Source organism: Equus caballus, chromosome 3 (genome assembly GCF_041296265.1).
Source record: "Equus caballus isolate H_3958 breed thoroughbred chromosome 3, TB-T2T, whole genome shotgun sequence".
Lineage (NCBI taxonomy): Eukaryota > Metazoa > Chordata > Mammalia > Perissodactyla > Equidae > Equus > Equus caballus.
The window spans coordinates 56243232-56268821 of NC_091686.1; the positions used below are offsets into that span (position 1 = coordinate 56243232).

Genomic DNA, 25590 nt, shown 5'->3' on the forward strand with positions numbered 1-25590 from the left:
AGATAAATTTACAGTAAGTGGTGGGTGAGCACATAGTATATATGCAAAGACTGTTGATTGAATGAATAGGTGAATTAGTGAATAATTGGAAAAAAAGTAATGGAAGGAATCAGAAAAACATTTAGATGTGTAGTAATCTAGGTAATGGGCAAAAGGTTTTAGTTGTGGGGATAGAGGGCAAAGAATGATAAGTAAAGACTAAAGGGGAGTCCACGATTAAAATTTGAGAAGACCCAAAAAATCAATATAATATACTTTTTTTTAAAGATTTTTTTTATTTTTTTCCTTTTTCTCCCCAAAGCCCCCTGGTACATAGTTGTATATCCTTCATTGTGGGTCCTTCTAGTTGTGGCATGTGGGACGCTGCCTCAGCATGGTTTGATGAGCAGTGCCATGTCCGCACCCAGGATTTGAACCGACGAAACACTGGGCCTGCAGCGGAGCACACGAGCTTAACCACTTGGCCATGGGGCCAACCCCTCAATATAATAGACTTTTGAAAATCTTTTTTATGGTGATAAAATATATATAACATGAAATTTTCCATTTTAACCAATTTTAAGTGGCAGTTCAACAGTTCAACAGTTCAGTGGCAGTAGTACATTCACATTGTTATGCAATGATCTCTATTATCCATCTCCAGAAATTTTTCTTCATTCCAAGCTGAAACTCTGTACTCATTGAACAAGTACTCCCCATTCCCCTCTTCCCCAGCCCCTGACAACCACCATTCTACTTTCTGTCTCTGAATTTGACCACTCTAGGTAGCTCATATGACTGGCATTATGCAATATCTGTCCTTTTGTGTCTGGCTTATCTCACTTAGCTTCACATCCTCAAGGTTCATCCACGTTGTAGCATGTGTGAGAATTTTATTCCTTTTGAAGGCTGAATAATATTCCATCATATATACTATTAATAAAACATACTTTTAAAGGAACTGAAAGCCATCCATCTGAGAACAGGAACAAGACCAGTGTGCCCACTCTCACCACTCCTATTCAACATAGCACTGGCGGTTTTGGCCAGAGCAATTAGGCAGGAAAAAGAAATAAAAGGAATCCAAATAGGCAATGAAAAAGTGAAACTCTCACTATTTGCAGACAACATGATCTTATATATAGAAAACCCTAAAAAAATCCATCAGAAAGCTACTAGAAGTAATCAACAATTACAGCAAAGTTGCAGGGTACAAAATCATGTATGTAAATCAGTAGCATTTCTATACTCTAATAATGAACTAACAGAAAGAGAACTCGAGAACACAATCCCATTCACAACCACAACAAAAAGAATAAAATATCTTGGAATAAACTTAAGCAAGGAAGTGAAAGACCTATATAATGAAAACTACAAGGCTTTCCTGAAACATATTGATGATGACAGAAAGAGATGGAAAGACATCCCATGCACATGGATTAGAAGAATAAACATAGTTAAAATGTCCATACTACCTAAAGCAATCTACAGATTCAATGCCATCCCAATCAGAATCCCAATGATATTCTTCACATAAATAGAACAAAGAATCCTAAAATTCGTATGGGGCAACAAAAGACCCCAAATTGCTAAAGTAATCGTGAGAAAAAAGAACAAAGCTGGAGACATCACAATCCCTGACTTCAAAACATACTACAAAGCTACAGTAATCAAAACAGCATGGTACTGGTACAAAAACAGGTGCACAGATCAATGGAACAGAATTGAAAGCCCAGAAATAAAACCACACATCTATGGACAGCTAATCTTCGACAAAGGAGCTGAGGGCCTACAATGGAGAAAAGAAAGTCTCTTCAACAAATGGTGCTGGGAAAACTGGACAGCCACATGTAAAAGATTGAAAATTGACCATTCTTTTTCACCATTCACCAAAATAAACTCAGAATGGATCAAAGACCTAAAGGTAAGACCTGAAACCATAAGGCTTCTAGAAGAAAATATAGGCAAGTACACTCTTTGACATCAGTCTTAAAAGGATCTTTTCGGACACCATGTCTTCTTGGACAAGGGAAACAATAGAAAGAATAAACAAATGGGACTTCATCAGACTAAAGGGCTTCTACAAGGCAAGGGAAAACAGGATTGAAACAAAAAAACAACCCACGAACTGGGAAAAAATATTTGCAAATCATATATCTGACAAAGGGTTAATCTCCATAATATATAAAGAACTCATGCAACTCAACAACAAAAAGTCAAACAACCTGATCAAAAAATGGGCAGAGGATACAAGCAAACATTTCTCCCAAGAAGATATACGGATGGCCAATAGGCACATGTGCTCATCATCACTGATTATCAGGGAAATGCAAATCAAAACTACTCTAAGATATCACCTTACACACGTTAGAATGGCTAAACTAACCAAGATAAAAAATGACAGATGTTGGAGAGGTTGTGGAGAAAAAGGAACCCTCATACACTGCTGGTGGGAATGCAAACTTGTGCAGCCATGATGGAAAACAGTATGGAGATTTCTCAAAAAATTAAAAATAGAAATACCATATGACCCATCCATCCTACTACTGGGTATCTATCCAAACAACTTGAAATCGGCAATTCAAAGAGACCCATGCACCCCTATGTTCATTGCAGCATTATTTATAATAGCCAAGACTTGGAAGCAACCCAAGTGCCCATCGACTGATGATTGGATAAAGAAGATATGGTATATATATACAATGGAATACTACTCGGCTGTAAAAAAGGATAAAATTGTCCCATTCACAACAACATGGATGGACCTTGAGGGTATTATGTTAAGCAAAATAAGCCAGACAGAGAAAGACGAACACCATGTGATTTCACTCATATGTGGAAGATAAACACATGAACAAAGAGAACAGGTTAGTGGTTACTGGGGGAAAGAGGAGGTGGGCATGTGCACAAAGGGTGAAGTGGTACACCTATAATATGACTAAAAAATAATCTACAACTGAAATTTCACAAGCCTGTATATATATGCTTTTAAAGGAAAGTGCTAAAAGCTGCCTGTTGAGTCCAGGAGAGCAGCAAAAGGCCCCCTGAGATGTTTTCTTGTCCTTTGGGGAATAAGGGCTCCTCATCAGAGTGTGCTACAGTTTCAGTGGGAGATTCCAGTAGAGGGAAAACACCATTTCCTTTTACTGCCACAATAAGCTCATTATGCAAACTGCTAATTCTTTCCATAGCTGTTCAGGCTTGGTTTTTCTACAAACGTAATTGCTGTTTGTAGCAAATTTGCACATGAGTGTAAATGTAGTAAGTTTTTCCACTTGTGCATTAACTGACATAATTTCTTGGCTTGCAGAGTTCACATACTAAAGCTCAATCCAAGGTATCATTTGAGACATTCTTTAAAATAAAAAAGCTACAAAATTGGTCAAAAGCAAGGCAGCAAACCAGGAAAAATAGAAACAAAAACCAAAAACAGAATGCCATGGTCTGACCCTGAATTTAAGGTGACTCAAAATCAATGCCCCAGATTGGGCTCTTCATTCCTTTTCTCAAATCTGCTCTCTCCTTGTGATCTCCGTCTGATTTCTTGCAGCACCATGTTTCCAGTAACCAAAACTGAAAACCGAGGATGCCAGCTTTGGTTCCTTCCCAGCTTCCTCACGCGGTCATCGAATCCTGCTGCTTTTGCCTCCTAAAGATGGACTACAGTCATGCGTCGGAGATAGCTGAGAAATGTGTCATTAGGCCATTTTGTCGTTGTCTGAGCATCACAGAGTGTACTTACACAAACTTGGATGGTCTAGCCCACTACACACCTAGGCTATGTGGTACTACTGTTATGGGCCCACCATCGGACATGGGGTCCACTGTTGACCGAAACATCCTCATGAGGCGCATGACTATATTTTGAAGATTGCTCTCTTCTCTACATTCTTTGTGCTAGTGCCACAGTTCAAGCTGGTATTATTTCTTGCCTGAATCACTGTAACTGCCTCTTAATTTTTCTCTCTTCCTCTAGTGTTGACCCCTAAAATCTGCTCTTTGTACATTAGCAAGAGTAATGAATATAATACACAAGTCTGATCCTGTAATTCAGTCAGTAGCTCCCCACTAACTTTTTGGACAAAACTTAATATGACGTATAATGCCCTTTAATCTGTACTCCTGCTGACCTTGAACTTTGTGACTCAGCAGCACCAATCTGCTAGAGCTTCTGCACAGAACCTTTCTCCTATCCGGCCTTTTGCTTACACTCTGCCTGGTGTGCCCTTTCCCCTCTCTTTACCTGCCTGTTCTATCCACCCTCAAGACCCAATTCAGGTGCCTCTTCTCGAATTGTATTACATGCCCCTCCCCTGTGTTTCCATAACTCTCTGAATAGAGCTCTATTTTTTTTTTTTTTTTGAGGAAGATTAGCCCTGAGCTAACATCCGCTGCCAATCCTCCTCTTTTTTGCTGAGGAAGACTGGCCCTGAGCTAATATCCGTGCCCATCTTCCTCTACTTTATATGTGGGATGCTGCCACAGCATGGCTTGACAAGCAGTGCATAGCTCGGCACCCGGGACCCAAACCAGTGAACCCTAGGCCACCGAAGTGGAACATGCAAACATAACCACTGCACCACCAGGCTGGCCCCTGAATATAGCTCTATTATACTTACCATAGTGTATTAGTTTGAACCATACAAAACTGCCAATATCCAATCCTTTATTCTAAAACAATAACAATTTCATACGGTCCTCCCTAACTATTTCACTTATTTTATGTTTCTTTCTACTACAGTATGACCTTTCTGAGCTTATTCATCTCATTATTATTTATCTCTGAGCTTATTATTATTTATTTTTGCAGCCAGAAAATTGATGTCCATGATTATCTTTTGGTGACATGGAAAAAAAGCTTGATGTTATTTTTTAAAGCCTGAAAGAGAATACACACACATATATACATACATTCACAAAGTATGTAAAATTCTTGAATACAAAACAAGTATTTTAAGACTTCTGTCTTCTTTTGAAAAGCTTACTTTAGATTCAGTTCCAAATAACAGAAGCTAGTCAGAGTACTGAGGGTGGAGTGTCTAAATCCTGGTCAGAAATATGTTTCGGTTCAATTCTTGCCCAATTCTAGTTCCAAGAATCTGACTTCCTTTAATTATTTTCAGCTGTTGATGTAATGTGCTCATGTCACTTATTTTGTTCTCCTCACCCTCTTTGTTGCTTTTCCTAGCATGGAATTGAAGAAACAGCAGCTGAATGCAGGAGACTGGGCGCAAGGGCGCATGCCTTCGTGGTGGACTGCAGCAACCGAGAAGATATTTACAGCACTGCGAAGAAGGTGGGATCTTACATTTGGTTAGAATCATATTATGTCAGAGCTGGGAGGGATTCTGGACATGACCAGTCATGATGCAGAGAAAGCAACAGAAGTTTTGTGATCGCCAGCTAGGGGCAGACCCAGAACGAGAACCTAGAACTGAGGCCCAGACTTCAGTGTGTTCTTGAATCTTTTAGGGAGCTGGTTAAAAAATAAGCACCCAGTTGGGGCTGGCCCTGTGGCCAAGTGATCAAAGTTCCACGCGCACCTCTTCAGCGGCCAGGGTTCGTGAGTTCTAATCCTGGGTGTGGACATACTCCACTCATCAGCCATGCTGTGGAGGCCTCCCACATACAAAATAGAGGAAGATTGGCATGGATGTTAGCTCAAGGTGAATCTTCCTCACCAAAAATAAATAAATAAATAAGCACTGTAGAGGTTTTTCTTCAGTAGGTTGAGGGCTGGTCCCAGGAATCTGCATGTTTGTACCCTATGCACCCACACCTCACCCATCTGTTTCTTTTCTTTTTTTTTAATTCTCCCAACTAAAAAGTGATTTAATTCCTTTGAAGAATCCTGCAAGGTAGCTTGACTAGACAGCAGGCGGGACAGTCCAGTGCCTCCGGTGGGGTGGCCAGGGTCTTCCACTTGCCTGTCTTTTGGTCCAGCAAGTAGGCCTTTGGATTGAAGGTGGAGTCCTTTTTCTGACATCGCTGGCTGTGGTGACACCCCCACACCCTGCCCTCTCCAGTGGAGCATGTAGCATGGGACTCATCCAAAGGGCAGTTGTTGGGCAAGAGAGGCAGAGGGATGGTTGTCTTGTTGGCCTTTATCTTCTGCAGGTTGATTTCTGCCAATGGCTGTGCACACAGAGGATGTTGTCTTTATAAAAAGAGAGCAGGGGCCAGTGGTTGAATTTAATGGGGAAGGTGATACTCTGGAGCACTTCACCAAGCACTGCCAGGTGACAATGTACAGGTTCTGGTCCTCTTGGTAATCACAGCTGTGGCATCCATAGGGCTGCTCATCTTCCCAGGAAGGCACCAGGCCTTCTTGCACTCATCATACCCATAGATATTAGAGACATACTGCCTTGGGGCAATGCTCCCACCCACTGAGTACACTGTCCCCCGGTAAGTCACCATAGTGTGGAAGACAAGCCCAATTGGCAGGTCAGGCAACTTGCTCCAGGAGTTGTCACCCATGTCATACCACCAAGCTGTCATCAGCCCTGAAATCTGGTGAGTGGTGCCACCAGAGATGTAGATGTAGTGGCCAGCAGAGGCGGCACTAAGTGCTGCTGCCTCATGGGGCATCTCTGAGAGCTTCACCCACAGGTTCTTGGGGATGGTATAGGCCAGCACTCCATCGTTGAACTTGCCTTGAGCCTTTTGGCCACCTAGGATGACCACTGAATCAAGCAGGGCCCCTTCCTGCTGGTAGCTCAGCAGGCTGGATGGCCTCTCCTGCTTTCACTCCACAAAGACTCAATCAGGGTTGTGTGGGCTGCGTTGTGCTCCATGCCCCTCAGCTTGTTGCTGGCAAACATCAGCGTCTTGTTGGAGATGGCACTGAAATTGATATAATAGAAGAACTTCATGAAATACTTCTCCTGCTTATCCTTCCAGAAGTATACCCAATTTATGAGTGCGTTGAGAGCCTGCTCCTTGTTGAGCGCATGAAGGTTTTCATCTTTGAAGCAGGTGGCCGAAGATGACAGGTGGACAGCACATGAAGTCATCAGGCTGCGTGAAGCCCTTAGGATTGGCCCAGTGGTGGAGGTTGTCACAAATGCCAGAGCAGGCCAAGTCCAATAACTCTTTGAGCGCAAACGTCTCAGCCAAGATGAGGTAGCGCCAGCAGTTGACAGGGTTAATGGACTTAATGAGGAAGTCATTGCAGTGGATTCTAAGGTGTGTTGTGTTGAAATACTGGGCCTCACGAAGGAGCTCCTCCGCATTCTGCTCTAAGATCACCACCTTGCCACCACAGAAGTAGTCCAGGAGCTGGTCCACCGTGGCCACTCAGGTAGTTGGGGTCAACGGTGATAAAGAGCTCACCGGTGGTCTTCACATCACCACTAGAGATGAGTCCCTTCGCTACTGGAGAGACAGCAGCCAGCACATTGTGATATGCAAAGAGGATATTGTGGTCCGCAGTCAGGGTCGTGTCCCAGTACTCTCTGCATTGCCTCTGTTCGTTCAGTTTCTGCAGCATGAAGCTGTCGTAGCTTTTCTCGGTGAAGTCCCGTTTCATGGTACTTCTTGCTGGCTAAGACAGATCAGCAGCAGCTAGTGGAGAAAATACTTTCTTAGGCCACTGGGATTCAGACTGATGGTTGTTTGCAGAGCAGTTGATTGGGGAGGAGTAGAGGGTGGGAGAGAGGATGATGTCATAGAGTGGATGAGGTCATCACAATGCAGACCCTCCTGAGGCCTTTCTCAGACGCTCAGGACCTTTCTCCCCTCTGACGTCTCCAACCTGCCAAGGCCAGATACCCTAAGGGGACCTAGAGCCCAGGGCCCAGGGCTCAGGAGGCAGCTCAGAGATGGGTTGCAGCTGCCACCTGGACCTTCAAACGTCAGTTCAAGGCTGCTTCTGGAATGTCAGAGCCAGTTGGGCAGGGAGTGGTTAAGGAGGGATAAGGGCAGGCTGCTCCTGGTGCTTGGCCACAGGGGCCCCCAACCCTGCGTGGGCTGGGGCAGGGGCGGCAGCGGGGAGCGCAGGCAGCGTCGGGGCGGAGCTCGGCAGGGCCGGCCTGGGAGATGACCACTGGGGCTGGGGGTGCGCGGGGCAGCACTTCCACTCCTAGCAGGGCCGCTGGCAACTGCTCCAGCTGAGACTGGACTCTGGCCTGGCAGGCACTGGGTAGGCTTCGCCCCGCGGCAGCCCATCTGATTCTGATGCAAGTGAATCCTTGGATGACACTGCAGAATCACTGGCAGAGTTTTCTGAAGCCCAGTGAAAGAACTGAATTAGGAAGTTAGGAAAACCTGTTTATCAGGCTCTATTTATTTATTTATTTTTTAAGGAGGATTAGCCCTGAGCTAACATCTGCCGCCAATCCTCCTCTTTTTGCTGAGGAAGACTGGCCCTGAGCTAACATCTGTGCCCATCTTCCTCTACATTATACGTGGGGCACCTACCACAGCATGGCTTGCCAAGCAGTGCCATGTCCGCACCCAGGATCCAAACGAACCCCGGGCTGCCGAAGTGGAACATGCGCACTTAACCACTGCGCCAGCAGGCCAGCCCCTATCAGGCTTTAATGGTAGGTAGATCTATTTCTATGAAGCATGATTTGCCTCTTCTATATACAGATGAGATGTGCTATATATAATGGGGTTTCACTCTGAAGGCATTCATGCATGTACTTGTTACCTAAATACTATAATAGCAGGAAGGTTCTTAGACTTAGCTGGGCAAATTCTTTAAAATACACAGTCCTGGCCCTCTCTCCTGGACATTCTGATTCAGTCTGGTGTAAGGATTCCGGTTCAACCAGACTTGCTTAGGAAATTTTAGATTTGGGGATATTTTTAACTTCTATTTTTAGATTGTAATCTTCTGTTTCAAACTGATGCCTCTTTATTATTGATGAGACTTGAGCTAAGTCAAAAGAAAGTTAGAACTTACCAAGGCCACTGGTGGGAAATGGCTTTCCTGAAGGCAGTTACAGTAAGAGCAAGGCCTATAGGTCAGAAACATCTGCATTTAGCAATAAGTATTTTACTTAACTTTTACTTAACTTTACTTAAGGAGACAATGAGTCTCCCTCGTAGAGATGAGCGCTCTCTGGTTAATACGAGCTATATCACCTTGGGCAAGTTACATAACCTCTCTGTGCCTAACTTTCAATTATAAAATGGGAGTTAACGCAGTATTACCTCATAGGGTTGTTATGAGGGTTGAGTTAGTCATGTTCAGTTCTTTTTTTTTTTTTTTTTTTAAAGATTTTATTTTTTCCTTTTTCTCCCCAAAGCCCCCCGGTACATAGTTGTGTATTCTTCGTTGTGGGTTCCTCTAGTTGTGGCATGTGGGACGCTGCCTCAGCGTGGTCTGACGAGCAGTGCCATGTCCGCGCCCAGGATTCGAACCGACGAAACACTGGGCCGCCTGCAGCGGAGCGCGCGAACTTAACCACTCGGCCACGGGGCCAGCCCCTAGTCATGTTCAGTTCTTAGAACAGCACCAGGCACTCAGTAGTCACTTTCTAAGAATTAGTTATTAGTACTATAATAGAAACACCAATATTGTCTGTATAATTTTGTTATTAACCATTATTAATGGAATTTACTAGCCCAGCATCCTTAGTTACCTAGAAGGAAAACATTCATCTCCAGACTCATCCGGGAAGAGGCTTTTCTGGCAAAGATAATTTTATTATTTGGACTTACCCCATGTATTTCAACCAGTGTTTTTACTGACGTTGTTCTAAGGTAAACTATATGCTTAAACAGAGTACATGCAATAACACATGATTATCAGACATTTTGAAGTAGCTATTTTGATATGGCTATTTTGGTATCAGGACAATTTTATGCACCTAAGCAATTAAACTCTCGGATTGCTTTCGTTATTAAGAAATGTGCAAAGCAGACATTTACACCCTGGAGAGACAATAGGTGATGACGGGGAGCTCAAGGTTGAAGGAAGGGTCAATATAAAACAGTAATTTATATTTTGAGTCACATTAATTTGGAGACATTACGGCAACTTTATCAATTCAGCCATATAAAATGCCCTGTTTTTCTCAATAACTTAGGGGCATTATTCTGAACAACAGTTTTCATGTTGTACTAGACATGTGGATATAGTTACAAATAGAGTTCATCAAGGGCCAGATAACTTAGCTTGACGTTAATAATCTAAATAGAACCTGATGAAATTCAGTTCTGGCTGATGAGCCTCCAGCGGTGGCACACTGGCGTCCTGCTGGGCTGTCGCTGGACCCTGCCCTGGCGTGCTTTCTCTTTGAGGTTTGAGGTCTGTCTTGGGCTCTGACCAGAGGATCTGGGAGAGTCCCAGCTCCAGGTGATCTTTCATATTGAAGCCTTGTGACCTTAGGCAAGAGACAGCCATTCTATGTTTCACATTTCTCATCTTTAAAATGAGCATAGTAAGAGTTGCTACCTCATAGAATTGCTGGGCGAATTAAGTGAGATCAATAACGAAATTGTGTAAACTGCATAGAACAATGAAGGGCTTTAATAGGCTATTTGCCACCTTCCCCTCAGTCCCCCAACGCAGGCAACGCTATCTACATAATGGTAACTCTATTAGTAGAAGCTAGCTTTTATTTGGAACACAATGTATAACAAAATGCACTGTAACTCTAAAGTCCATCCACTGAGAAGCCTAGTTACTCGAAGAACCGTAAAAATATCAAGTGAGATGGTTCTTGCGTTACTAGGCCCTAAGTCTGCTGTCACTTGGTGGAGACAGGTTGGTGAGCAATAGATGAAGTGATCACACAAATAAAGAAATAGAAGGTATGGCCAGTTGAATTGTATAATCAGTTTCACATAGTTCCCCATAATAGTCCCTGCATTTGCCCATTAATTTTTTTTCTTGCTTACCTTTTAAAGTAGTATTTAAAAAATACTGCTGCTTTTTTGTCACCAGTTATATTTTTGTTAACCAAATGCCTCTTGAGATGTAATCAATAGAGCAAAGTCCAGAGATTAAACGAAAGAATATTTCTGCCAGTAGACTTACAAGCAGGCCTATTTTGAAATTAAGCACCTAAAATTAAAAGGTTTTTTTGTGTGTGTTGGCATATAGATTATGTAACTACTTTTTCCCCGTATCTAATAGAAAAACACATACTTTTGTAATAGTCATTGCATGCAAACCTACTCTCATACCTCTTAATAATACAGATTTTTCTTATTTTGTTTTTAAAGGTGAAGGCAGAAATAGGAGATGTTAGTATTTTAGTAAATAATGCTGGTGTCGTCTACACATCAGATCTGTTTGCTACACAAGACCCTCAGATTGAAAAGACTTTTGAAGTTAATACACTTGCACATTTCTGGGTAAGTAGGATTTCTTTTACAAAAACGTTCCCTTTTCTAAAGCCCAAAGATTAAAGTAGAGCTTTCAGCAGACATAAGGACATATCAAATCAATACTAAGTTTTGGATTGATCAATACTAAATCCATACAGAGTTTTCTCCAGGTACCAGGAATAACGTTCTACACAGAGATCATTTTTTGTACTACAACCAAATCCCACCAATCATTCTTCCTCCTCTCTCAAAAAATGTTAATAATAATAATTAATAATAATAATAATGAACTTCAGGTGTTATGTATGTTTTAATTCTCAGCTAGATCCTCACATCTCTGTGTGATCCTACTTAGAGATGAAAGAAGGGATTAGGGATCATCTGAGTCATCTTCTGTGATGCTATCCGAGGTGACCCCAGTTGACTTTTAGATTATCATGAGACTCAAGCCTTGTGTTATTTTCTGGCCCCCAAATTGCAAACTTTATTATGAGCCTCACCATTCAAAGTCTCAAATAATATATAAAGCAAGATAATGAGAGTTTTTGAATAGTCTAAGTATTGCCCAAATCGCCAGTTCCTAAGAGTCCCTCATAGTTTTCTTGGATGTGAATTCGGAATGAGTAATCTCAAAAGAATATTGAGGTTGGTGAAAATGCAGTATTGTTTTATGTTATTATTCCCAAGTTATTGACATCCATCTTTGTATATTTTTTGGCTTACAAGTTTGCCTGTCTTTCCACCTCTGTTAAAATGTAGGGTATTGTCTTATTTGTTTCTGAATCCCCAGCAAATAGTAGGTGTTCAATAAATATTTATTGCTTGAATTATTCCGTGACTACTGGAAGATTGCCATTCACTTCAGTATTTTGGTGACATAAAGAAACTGTTTTCTAACAATTTCACATTAAATGTAAATCTTTTTCATAACTTTATTATACCTACTCAATATATGAGATGATAAAAGACATCAGTGACAAAAAGTGGAGGATCTGGGGACTTGAGAAGTTAACAATTTAAATGGCATGATTTTCAGAGCTTCCAGTATCCATTGTTTTGCTTAGTTTTTTTAATCTGGGCACCCTATCCACTTGCCTTATGTTACTGCATTTGGCAAATAATTTCGGTTTTTTCGTTTATGCCAAGAGCGATGTTAACAAAATACACCTTTGGTTAGAAATATTTCCAATAGGTTTGCAAATCAGAAATAACAACATTCTTTTCTTTTTTAATAAAAACTATTTCTAGACTGCAAAGGCATTTCTTCCAGCGATGATGAATAACAATCATGGCCATATTGTCACTGTGGCTTCAGCAGCCGGGCATACTGTGGTCCCCTTCTTACTGGCTTATTGGTATGTAAACATGTGTTTCCTTCGTTGGTTCCTACGTTTAACTTATGTGTGATTTCTTACCCTGATGAGAACTCCCATTAAATGATGATAGACTTGAAGTTGCTGAGATAGGCAGAAAGAGTTGCACCAAGTCTCTTGTACAGCAGAATTAGTCATCATTGATGCCCTCTGAGGATGACCTTTCTAGAGGTGGCTGCAGGGAAATGATCCAGTTAGAAGCCAACTGCTTAAAGCATTTCGCATCCCTTGTAGCAGCAAGGAATTACGAGACAAGAGCAATATTTTTGTACCATATTAATAATTTTTAATAAAAGAATTTTGTGGAAACAAAATAATGTTGAGATAGTATAATCTGGAATTCTAAACATTAAAATCATCCAAACAATGGAATTGTTGTAAAAAAAATTTTAGTAGTTATCCACTTAAAAATCCACGTCAGGGTCCAGCCTAGTGGCACAGCGGTTAAGTTCGAATGCTCTGCTTCGGTGGCCCAGGGTTTGCTGGTTCAGATGCCAGGTGCAGACTGATGCACCGCTTGTCAAGCCATGCCGTGGCAGGCGTCCTACATCTAGAGTAGAGGAAGATGAGCACGGATGTTAGCTCAAGACCAGTCTTTCTCAGCAAAAAGAGGAGGATTGGCAGCAGATGTTAGCTCAGGGCTAATCTTCCTCAAGCAAAAAACAAGGAAGATTGGCAACAGATGTTAGCTCAGGGCTAATCTTCCTGGGGGAGTAGGGGGATGGGACCCACGGCACTGTAATGACTGAAGAACTTACTGTGGTAAGCAGGGCACAGTAATGGTGTGCTCCACTGTATGCTATAAAGAAGGGATCAGTGAGGCCACTGCAGCCAAGGCAATCCTACTGGTTGCACACGACCTAACAGTTCTTGGTCATTTCTGTATTTTAGCAAATAATAACTCTTAAAATGTTGAATTATGATTGTGCAAATAAATATGCAAATGAATAATGCTCAAATTTGTTTTCTACTATTGTGCTTTTTTGGAACTAAGCATATAAATTCTAGAAACAACATATAATTGTATATATAGCTATAGATTTGTGTATAAATATATAGACATAGGCATGGATGGGTAGCTTGTTTTCATATGAGATATGAGCATATGAGCCTGGCAGCAGCACCTGCAGCTATCTTTCATCAAGGAAGTGGAATACATGCCAAATTGTATTAGTCCATGATGGCTGGGGGCTCATGCCAAGCTTCACCTGGCTCTGAGAGAGACAGTGTGCAATCTGGACACCACAGGTCTGCTCTGTCCTGCTGTAGCAGTTATTTCATCTTTGTTTTAGAAACTCAATCCAAGTCTTTATATATTTTTTAAACTATTAGAAAATAAATATATGTTCAGTAAGAAAGAGAAAGAGAGAAAGAAGACATAGATGAACAAAAAAAGAAAATAAAAATCACGCGTCTTGCCGTTACCTAAGAACAGCCATCTGTAGGTGTGGTCGAGTTAAAATGGCGTGGTGTATATTCTTGCTAACTTGTGTGTTCTTTTCGTTCATCTCTATCTCTTTCCTTTCTTACTGAACGCTATTATTTGTTTTCTAATAGTTTTCAAAATAAATATAGAGCCAGCCCTGGTGGCCTAGTCGTTAAGATTCAGTGCTCCCGCCGCCACAGCCCAGGGTCGTTTCCCAGTCGTGGAACCACGCCACCTGCCTGTCAGTTGTCATACTGTGGCGGCACGTAGAGACCTTAACTAACAACCAGGACGCACAACTATGCACTGAAGCCTTAAAAAAAATAAATTCATTAAATATAGACTTGGATGGAGTTTCTGAAAAAAGAGGAAATACCTGCTGACATGGTCACCGAGCAAACCTATGGTGTCCAGGCTGCATATTGTCTCTCTCAGAGGCAGTTTAAGTTTGGCAGTGAGCCCTTAGTGGTCAAGGGCTAATACAGTTTGCCATTATTCCACTTCCTTGATGAAAGGTAGTTGCAGGTGTGCTCCCTGGTTGTTACATGACACTCCACTCCCTGCCAGATTCTGTCTCAGTCTCCAGGCATGGAGTTAAGCAAAGAGGACACTTCCTCCTTCTCTTGCCATAGTAAATACTGTAGCTCTTTTGATTCGGATTTGATTCCAATCCACTGAGTGGTTAGCAGTGAAAACCAAGAGAGAGCATGCTTTGTGTGAGAAACAAATTTATTTTAGTGTCTACTGATGGTGCTTTCAGCAGAAGGGTTCTCATCGAGCATTATCAAAGGAGGAATGACACACACAGATATGCAGGTTGGGCACCACACAATTCTAGAGTGCAGTGTTCACGTCCGGGACCTTTGAGATTAAAGAGATTTTCCAGCAGATGGCAGTAAAGTAGCTTAAGAAGAGGAGTGGCTTTCTCTGATTCACACAAAGGCGCCATTTGGGCTAATAGGCAGGGTTGTAACCACACGAGTGGTTTGTACACATCCAGCTTTGGGACAGATCTGTGGTTTGCTTGCCCTTGCACACCTCCTCTTTGGATCCTCAGCTCTCACTGGCCTGAGCTGCTGCAGTCTGTGACCCTGACTGACCACAATTAGCTTCAATTCAGTTCACTGGTTTTTGCTCAGCATCTCATCAATGGTAGGACTTTCGCAGAGACACACTGAAGGCTTCTCCCAGCAGAAAGCAATTTTATCAGCTGTTGTTATTAACAATTGGGCCACTAAACTGAGACACTGCTTCTTAAAACATAAACTTTTTAATTGAAGTATAGCATACATTTATAAAAATGCAGAAATTATAAGCATACAGCTCAAAGGGTTACCACAAAGTGGACACATCTATTTAACCATCGTGCAGTCAAAAAACAGAACATTAACAAGACCCCAGAAGCTCATTTTGGAATTCTTCCCAACCACCATTCCCTCTTTCCTTCCCAAAGATAACACCTATACTGACGTGTAACACCAGAGATTAATTTTGCCTCTTTTTGATCTTTATATACATGAAATCACACTGTGTTTGTGAGAGTTTTCTGTGTTTTTGTTGGTAGCTGTAGTTCAATCATTTTCATGCCTGTATAGTATTACGTCGAGTGACTAGACATTAATTTCTTTTTCCATCCTACTATTTATCAACATTTGGGTTATTTCCAAGGTAGGATTATTATAAATAATGATGTTATGAATCTTTATTCAATCACTTACTAACTTTGTATGGCCTTTGGCAAATTACTCAACTTCTCTATGCTTCATTTTCTTCATCCATAAAATAGGCTAATAATAGCAACAAACTGACTCATCAGGGTGCTGTAAAGTTTAAATGATATGATGTTAGGCACTTAGCATGGAACCTGGAATCCTGCAAATATTCAATAACAGGAGGGTGCCTGTTGGTATTACATTCCAATTCCACTTCCCTATATTACACAAAATGGGAAGGTCCCACCTCTCATTTTAGCTTCCAGAATTCTCTGCCCCAGTGGAACTAATCCTATATGCTCTGGCTCCTGAGTGTTAAAAGTTACCAGTATGGGAGGACATGGCAAAATTGAGTTGTGATCATTAACTTGTAATGAAATGTTATTTAAGAGATTAATTTGAAATAAGAAATATTAACTCAAATTATTAATAAGAAATTTGATGTAATGTTACAAAGTGCAGAAAAAAATCCACTCACTTTTAGCTTTCATATATATGTCTAAAAACAAATCCACTCTAAAGTTCAAAACTGTAAAATTTCTTTAACACACTCAAGATCATTAACTCTGAGTTTTAATATATTTCTGCACTTTTGGTTCACATAAGAAAAATCAGAAAATACAGTTTAGTTAAAGAAAAAAAGAAAATTTACTGATATTCTCTCCAAGGTGAGCATATTGTAATTTTTTAGGGCATTTTAAATGCAGATATATAATCATGCATTGAAAAAAAATCTACATACATAATCTTGCCCTTTTTTAATTTAAAATGATGTTTGTCATGTTAATAAATATATATGTACAATGTCACTTTCAATTCCTGCATGGTATGCCCCTGTACATATGTGCCACTATTTATTCAATTCATCCATTATTGTTGGGTAATTTATTTGTCAGGACGCTCCCAGTTGCAAGGAATGCAAAACTTAGACTGCCCCAGACCTAGAGAGGAAGTTTGGGGCTCTAATCAAGTCTCAGGCAGACCGTCCTCCTCTGTTGGTAGATGGCCACCAGCAGTTCTGGAATAGCCTTTGAACTCCACATCCAGCAGGTGGAGGAAAAGGCATGGCTTCCCAGTAATGCCTTTAAACGTTCCAGTTCTAGAGTTCACTCTAACTAGACCGACTTGGATCCAGCCACTGTCTGGAGAGGAGAGGGGGGCGTTACCTGACAAAGTCAGTGATGCTTCTGGAACAAGGGAATGTGAACACCAATGGGCAAAAACGATAGCCGCCCACTGCAGAGATTTAGAATTGTTTCTAGCTGTTTGCCCTCAGGATCTATAGACCCCAGGGACTGTCTTTGAATATAAATCTTTATAAACATGGTCAACTTTTTTCTTGGTATAAATACTTAAAGGAGAAATTACTAGATCTAAGAGCATGACATATTTTTAATGAATTTGATACCTTTTGCCAAATTGCCTTCCAGAAAAGGCTGCCAATTAACCTGTGCTTTGGAAAATAGAAAGCTATGGAAAGTTCTCTCTCACTTTTGTTTTCAAGCTTAGACATGTATTGAAGGCTTAGAAAGAAAAGATTGCTAGTTCAATTATATGAAATGAAAATATTCTGTACGTTGAAAAACAACTCAAACAAAAGTTTCCTCATATCCTTACCATTACTGCTAGGCAAAAATGCTGTCTTGTTTTACTTTACATTTATGTTCATTACTTTTGATATAAACATTTTATATGCATATATCTATTGGTGTTTTTATTTTATAAATTTTCTGTTAATGTTCCTTAGCCATTTATCCATTAGAGTATCGTCTTATTCATTTATAAAAGTTGTCATATACTAACCGTTATCCTTGTCTTATATGTTGCAAATGCTTTACCAGTTTGTCACTTGTCTCTTAGCTTGGTCGGGAGCTAATTAATAAAGTTTCGACTATATCATTTAGAGGCCTGGTTTGTCGCCCAGCTTTAAAGCCTGATGCTACCACTTTGTTCTGTGTCTTTGGGCCAGTTCTATAACCCTCTGTGGCCTCCGTTTCATTTTTGGTAAATCGGGATCATAACGGTATTTATTCCATAGAATTGTTGTAAGGATTAAATTAAATAATGCATCTGAATAACTGAGGACAGTCTCTGGCATATAGTAATCAATTTTAGATAGGATTATTTTTGTTTGTGTTGTTTTTCAATGTACAGAAGTTTTGTGGGTTTTTTTGAGGAAGACTAGCCCTGAGCTAACATCTGCTGCCAATCCTACTCTTTTTGCTGAGGAAGACTGGCCCTGAGCTAACATCCATGCCCATCTTCCTCTACTTTATATGTGGGACGCCTACCACAGCATGGCTTAACAAGCGGTGCCTTGTCCGCACCCAGGAGCTGAACTGGCAAACCCCGGGCTGCCGAAGTGGAACCTGCGCACCTAACCGCTGTGCCACCGGCCGGCCCCAGAAGATTTACATTTTATACAATTGAATCTAGCAATGTTTCTTTTAAGACTTCAATATATGTCTAAGCTTTAAAAAAAAATAGGTGAAAGAAAAATTTCCTCAGCCTTTTATTTTCCAAAGCACAGGTTAATTGGCAAGAACTTACAGCTGCTTTGTATAATTACTAATCCATTCAGACTTATAGAAAAAGAATCTGATAATTAATGCCACTGAATTGTACACTTAAAAATGGTTAAGGGGCTGGCCCCGTGGCCGAGTGGTTAAGTTCGCACACTCCGCTGCAGGCGGCCCAGTGTTTCGTTGGTTAGAATCCTGAGCGCGGACATGGCACTGCTCATCAAACCATGCTGGGCAGAGTCCCACATGCCACAACTAGAAGGACCCACAACGAAGAATATACAACTGTGTACTGGGGGGCTTTGGGGAGAAAAAGGAAAAAAAAAACGGTTAAAATGGCAAATTTTGTTATAAATATTTTTGCACAATTTTTAAAAATTAATAATGTAATATTCCAAAAACCATTGAATTGTACACTTTAAATGGGTGAATTATATGATGTGTGAATTTATATCTCAATAAAGCAGTTGTTTTTTTTTTTTTTGAGGAAGATTAGCCCTGAGCTAACTACTGCCAAACCTTCTCTTTTTGCTGAGGAAGACTGGCCCTGAGCTAACATCCATGCCCATCTTCCTCTACTTTATATGTGGGGCGCCTACCACAGCATGGTGTGCCAAGCAGTGCCGTGTCCGCACCCGGGATCCAAACCGCTGAACCCCGGGCCACTGAGAAGCAGAAAGTGCAAACTTAACCGCTGTGCCATCCAGCCAGCCCCTCAATAAGCAGTTTTTTTAAAAAGCTAACTGGGGAAGTAATGTCCATGTAGACGTATGATTAATTTCCCTTCTCCTTCTGAATGAAGGAGTTATGACAATAAGAATTGCTTTGCATTTTGATTCATTCATTTGACAAATATTTATTGTGCACGTATTACACATCAAACACTGGGCTAGGCTCTGGGGCTTCACTGGAGGCCAAAACAGTCATGGAGCTTAAGTGAAAGGTATGGGGGACAGACATTAAAAAATTCACCCTCATGAATATTTAATTACAAATCCGGGGCATGCTATTTTGGAAAACTGAAGATTACTATATAATGGAGGAATGATTTAAACTAGGGTTCGGGAAAGGCCTCTTGGAGGAAGTCAAGCTGAGACTTAAAGGAAGACTAGGACTTATTCAGGAGAATTTCCCAATAAATTCCGTGAACATATAGTAAATAATGAACAGCCTATAGTGACATTAAATTTTGTGGAAACGGCAACAACGGAAACAAACACCCTAACAATTTTCCTAACAAAACATTTAAACCTACTCAATTCTCACTGATGAATGATGCTGGGACTGATAAATGATGCTGGGATGCAGTAAATCTTCTATGTCTGTGCTTTTTAGGCTTCAGTATGCCTATAGAGTTACCTGAGGATGGGCTAAAATGCAGATTCTGATTCAGTAGTTACCGAAACCAAAGGGAGATGGCCTCCAGACTCTCCACAAGTAGTTGTCACACAAAGTAGGTTATATTTGCAGCAAATAGGAGACCATGAGGGATCGTTTCCAAAATCGTGGTGTCGCTGAACAAAGGGAAACAGGGACCTTTTATTTCGGATGGAGGATGAATATTCAAAAGGCAGAGGTGGGCATCCACTTGGGCAGGCTCAGTTGGAAAACTTGCTTCCACATACACAGTAGGTTACAGTAACAAGGCGCAAGCATGTGTGTGTCATGTTGCTCTGGTGGGTGGGGCTTGGTCTGGTTCAGGGTGGTTGCTGATTGCGTCTCTTAAACAGTTAAATGCTTCCGAACCCACCCTTGAGTTCCTCGGGGCAGTTAGTCGGTGACAGTAGGTCTGGACTGGGCCCTGAGATTCAGGCGCTGCCCACGCTGCTGGGCAGAGGACCACGTTTAACTAAGGAAAACAGACGTCTGAAGTCAATAGATGTAGCAGCTTTCTTGAATTATTTGGTGACCTCTGTTTATTTGCAGTTCGAGCAAGTTTGCTGCTGTTGGATTTCATAGAGGTTTGACGGAAGAACTGGCTGCCTTAAAAAGAACCGGAGTCAAAACAACGTGTCTCTGCCCTAATTTCATAAACACTGGCTTCATCAAAAACCCGAGTACCAGGTAAGCGGAGACAGAAATGGAGACAAAAGGATTGGCGTTTGCTATGAATATCAGCTATTGTGTGGGTTTTCCTAAGTATTTTAAGCCTTGAAATACCCGATATTTGATGCCCTTAGCTCATCTCAGTCTCAGCTTCTATGGATTGTGGGAAAACGGGTGGAGAGATAGAGAGGAAGAGAATTGTATATAGACATAAATATGAATGATACAGGTGAACTTTCAAATCCTCCCTTCTTTCTTCCCCTAAGCAGTGGTTCTCAGACTTCCATACACATGGATTTCACCAGGAGTGCTTGGGAACCACGGAGGGCCCCACTCCCAGAGGTGTTGATTTATTGGGTTTGGTTGGGATAGGGTAGTGGTGGAGAAGGGGGCCTGGATCTCTGTATGGTTAACAAGCATCATAGGTCATTCTGATAGAGATAACCCAGGACCACAGTGTGAAAAACACATTCCTTCAGTGATCTAGTCATTATCCTCCAAAATGAGTATCAGATCAGAGTCTTTCCTTGGTTAACAAAGAAAATTACAAAGGATCAGCTCTGAGGTTAATTTTTCATGTTTCCTATCTTTGGGAATAGCTTTAACGTCTTTGTAAATATGATGCATACTTTGTTTTAATTCCAACATGTAGAATAATACAAATAAGAAAGTTTCTTTTTAAATTTCCTTAAACCTCTCTGTCCAGTGGAAACTACTCTTAACATTTTGATGAACGTCCTTCTAGACTTCTCTCTAGGTGCAGATTAAATGTCAATTTTGTATAACTCGCATATATGGCACATAGGGTTCTGGAAGCAGTAACTAAACTGCTTACTTCCCTCAGCGTTATGATTATAGGCAACAATACTGTATTATAAACTTCAAAGTTGCTCAGAAGCTAGATCTTAATTGTTCCCACTACAAAAAAGAAATAATCATTCGATGTGATAGAGACGTTAGCCATTGCTACGGTGGGAATCATATTGCAATATATAAATGTGTCAAATCAACACATTGTACACCTTAAACCTACACAATGTGATATGGCAAACATATCTCGATAAAAATAAATTAAGTCATTTTTTTTAAAAAGAGTTCACTAGGGGCCGACCCCGTGGCCGAGTGGTTGAGATCACACACTCTGCTTCGGTGGCCCAGGGTTTCGCCAGTTTGAATCCTGGGCGCGGACATGGCACCGCTCCTCAAGCCATGCTGAGGTGGCGTCCCACATGCCACAACTAGAAGGACCCATAACTAAAAATACACAATTATGTACCTCGGGGCTTTGGAGCAAAAAAGGAAAAATAAAATCTTAAAAAAAAAAAAAAGTTCACTAAAACTGACAGGAGGTGTCGAAGGAAGAGGTGAGTACCATCCCTGAGGATAAAATTTGCCAATTTCTTCCATTATTTTCAGGATTTAGATACTAAAATGATATATTTCATTCAGACTGTCTTTCAGCAGTTAAAAATAGACACCATATTTTTTAAAATCATAATCGTATTTTTTACCCTTGGCCCCTGGACAAGAAGCCACAGACGCTAACCTTCATGTGGGCAAGGGTGCCCTCTCCTGGCAAAGCTCTACTAGTACAATCGGAAAATAATTGGGAAGCTAGCTGGCGGGGGAGGGAGGGAGGGGAGTGTAAATAGAAGTTGGCATGATTCCAGCCTAATGTCGGGAATGTAACCCAGCTAAGGAAGGGTCCGGGGCCTGGGCCTGCCAGGTGAATCCCTTTGAAGATAAGCTGATACTAGAGTGGATGCCAAAGGTAAAGTTGGTTTTAATCTAAACTCTTAGTTCTTCTAATTAGAGGACAGAGAGATCCTACTCTGATTTATATTTTGGACACTAAATAAATTCCATAATTTTCTTAAACCTCATGAGAATACTTTGCTTCACAAGACAAAGTAATTTGCCCATAAGTAGAAGAGCTGAGATTCAGACTAAACTTTTCCCGTTTTACACGGGGACAGCCTTTCTGAAAGGAGGAAGCTGAACCAACCTCTAAATGACTGACTCAAAATAATTTGTATCATATTAATGTTGGAACTTAAATTCACTTTTAAAGCACATCAGACATGTAGCTTATTGATTCTTATATTTACACATCTAACACTTTGCAAAGAAGTGAGTTTACTGTGAAGGTTATAATGCAGCATTAACCTGAGTTATTGGAATTAAGTGTAATTAGGTGTTCTGAGTAATTTTTTTTGACAGCTGAGTTATTTTTGTTAAACAAACTTGGATATCAAGAAATCGTTTTATTAAAAGCATTTATTGGTGCCGGCCCAGTGGCATAGCAGTTAAATTTGCACGCTTGACTTTGGCGGCCCAGGGTTCGCTGGTTCAGATCCTGGGTGCAGACCTACGCACCGCTTATCAAGCCATGCTGTGACAGGCGTCCCACATATAAAGTAGAGAAAAATGGACACAGATGTTAGCTCAGGGCGAATCTTCCTCAAAAAAGAAAAAAAAGCATTTATTGAAGGCCTACTAAATTACCACGTACCCCAGTAGGTCTAATACCTTGCATAAACCACCTCTAATCTCTCATCCAGGAGGGCTAGATTTGGCCCGGGGGATAGTTTACCTACCCCTGCTCTAATCCTTATAACAATTCTGCAAGATAAGTCTTGCTATGCCCATTTTACAGACAAAGAAGCTGAAACTTGGAGAAGTAAAGAAAATTGCCCAAGGTCCCACGGCCCCAAAGTGGCAGACTGGAATTCCTACCTGGGTCCTTGACTCCAAATGCCACGCTATTCCTAGCTTTATTTTTTAACACAAATTTTTAATTGAAATTTCTTTCCTGAGAATCATCATTTTAAAAATGTATATTAAATATTTCATTGGAAATATCTTTATCGCTTTTCTGATAGTATATGATGATTATAAACAAAATTTAAGTAATATAGAGAAAAGTCCCCTCAAAGATGCTACTCTTCCAGAGATAACTTTACTGAAAAATTAGATTTCCAATTACAGCTTTCCAATTTAAGAGGCTATACTTCTTAATTTAATGCATTTCTTTTTCTGCTACATGGGAACGTACATACTATTCTGGAAGTTGCCTTTTTGACTTAACAATGTGCTGTTGTCAGCTTTCTGTGTTGATATATAGAGAGCTACCTTACTTTATTCTTTTTAATGTTAGCCTAACACTCTTTGGGTAGACATCTTCTCTATTGATGGACATTTAGATATCAAATCTTTCATTATTGTAATAAGTGCATATTCTTGTTTGTGTGTGCATGTATACGTACAGACATATGTATTTATATATTCATATTATATGTACATGTATGTATATATGTATGTGTGTGTCTGTATCTTTGCTCACTTTTCTAACCATTCTGTTATGATTGTTTTTTTGAAACAGAATTGCCAAATCAAACAGTAGGAACTTAATTACTTTTGGTAGATTTATTAGATTGCCCTCCAGAAGGGCTGCCCTAATTTTTCCTCCCATCGGCAGGGGATCAAGTGCCCATTCCCCTCACCTTTGTCGGCTTTAAATATTAGCACACTTCTAATTTTTGCCAGTATGACAGGATAAAAACAGTACTTCTATGTCAGGTTCTTTTTGATCATTGGAAAGGTTGACATCATCTTTTCCTATTTAATAAGTCCTGTTATCTTCTCTATTCGACTTTGCTTATACAAATCAGACTGCATCATACAAGTGCCTATAAAAATTGGGTTAAGGAAGTTGCCTTATGTTCCCAGTTTGTTGAGTGGTTTTTTTTTTTCCCATGAAAGGGTGTTGGATTGTGTCAAATGCTTTTTCTGTGCCTATTGAGATGATCATGTGGGGCTTTTCCTTCATCCTATTAATCTGGTATATTACATTGATTGGTTTTTATATGGTCAACCATCTTGCATTCCTGGAATAAGTCTCACTTGGCCATGCTATGTAATACTTTTAATATGATGCTTAGTTTGGTTTGATAGTGTTTTGTTGAGAATATTTGCATCGACATTCATAAGCGACATTGCTATGTAGTTTTCTAGCGGTACCTTAGTCTGACTTTAGTAACTAATTCTGGCCTCACAGAATGAGTTAAGAAGAGTTTGCTCCTCTTCTGTTTTTTGAAAGACTTTGAGAAGAATTGGTATTAATTCTTTAAGTTTGGATAGAGTTCAAAATGAAGCTATCTGGTCCTGGGCTTTTCTTTGCTGGGAGTTTTTTGATTACTGATTTAATCTCTTATTAAAAGTCTACTCAGATTTTCTGTTTCCTCTTGTCAGTTTTGGTGCTTTGTGTGTTCCTAGGAATTTATACATTTCATCTAGGTTATCTAATTTTTGGCATAAAGTTGTTCATAGTATTCTCTTGTACTGGCGTACCTCATTTTATTGTGCTTCGCAGATAGTGCGTTTTTCACAAGACTCCCCTCCAGCAAAAAGATTACGACTCGCTGATGGTTAGCATTTTTTAGCAATAAAGGATTTTTTAATTAAGGTTGTGCATTGTTTTTTTAGACATAATGTTATTGCAAACTTAATAGGCTATGGTATAGTGTGAACATAATTTTTATATGCACTGGGAGACCAAAAAGTTCATGTGACTTGCTTTCTTGTGATATTTGCTTTATTGGGGTAGTCTGGGGCCAAACCTGCAGTATCTCTGAGGTATGTCTATAATCCTTTTGATTTCTGTAAGGTTGGTAATAATGTCCTCACTTTCATTCCTGATTTTAATACTTTATCTTCTCTCTTTTTTTCTTGGTCAGTCTAGCTAAAGGTTTGTCAATTTTGTTGATCTTTTCCAAGAGCCAACTTTTGATTTCATTGATTCTCTCTATTGTTATCTATTCTCTATTTCATTTATCACTGCTTTATTATTTCCTTTATTTCTGTTTGGCGTAGGTTTAGTTTGTTCTTTTTCTCCTAGTTTCTTAAGGTGGGAAGTTAGGTTATTTGAGATCTCTTTTTTTCAACGTAGGTGTTTATAGCTATAGATTTCCCTCTGAACACTGCTTTTCCTGAATCCCATAAATTTTAGTATGTTGTGTTTTTTCATTCATCTCAAAGTATTTTCTAATTTCCTCTAATTTCTTCTTTGTCCCATTGGTTAATTTCCACATATTTGTGAATTTTCCAGTTTTCCTTCTGTTATTGATTTCTAACTTCATTCCATTGTGGTTGGAGAACGTACTTTGTATGATTTCAGTCTCTTTAAATTTAATGAGGCTTGTTTTGTGGTCAAACGTATGGTCTGTCCTGGACAATGTTCCTTGTGC

General features: G+C 40.3%; 1 protein-coding gene and 1 pseudogene across 1 annotated transcript in view; one reads left to right on the forward strand and one right to left on the reverse strand.

The window, feature by feature from the left end:
* HSD17B11 (hydroxysteroid 17-beta dehydrogenase 11) overlaps window positions 1–25590 on the forward strand; it is a 39270-nt gene that overhangs the window by 6951 nt on the left and 6729 nt on the right. Inside the window, exons 2-5 of the mRNA XM_001495980.5 lie at window positions 5168–5275; window positions 11161–11292; window positions 12514–12620; window positions 20225–20362. Of these exons, the coding sequence (XP_001496030.1) occupies window positions 5168–5275; window positions 11161–11292; window positions 12514–12620; window positions 20225–20362 (485 nt within the window). The remainder of the gene's footprint in view (window positions 1–5167; window positions 5276–11160; window positions 11293–12513; window positions 12621–20224; window positions 20363–25590) is intronic.
* Window positions 3080–7633, reverse strand: LOC102151100 (calicin-like; annotated as a pseudogene).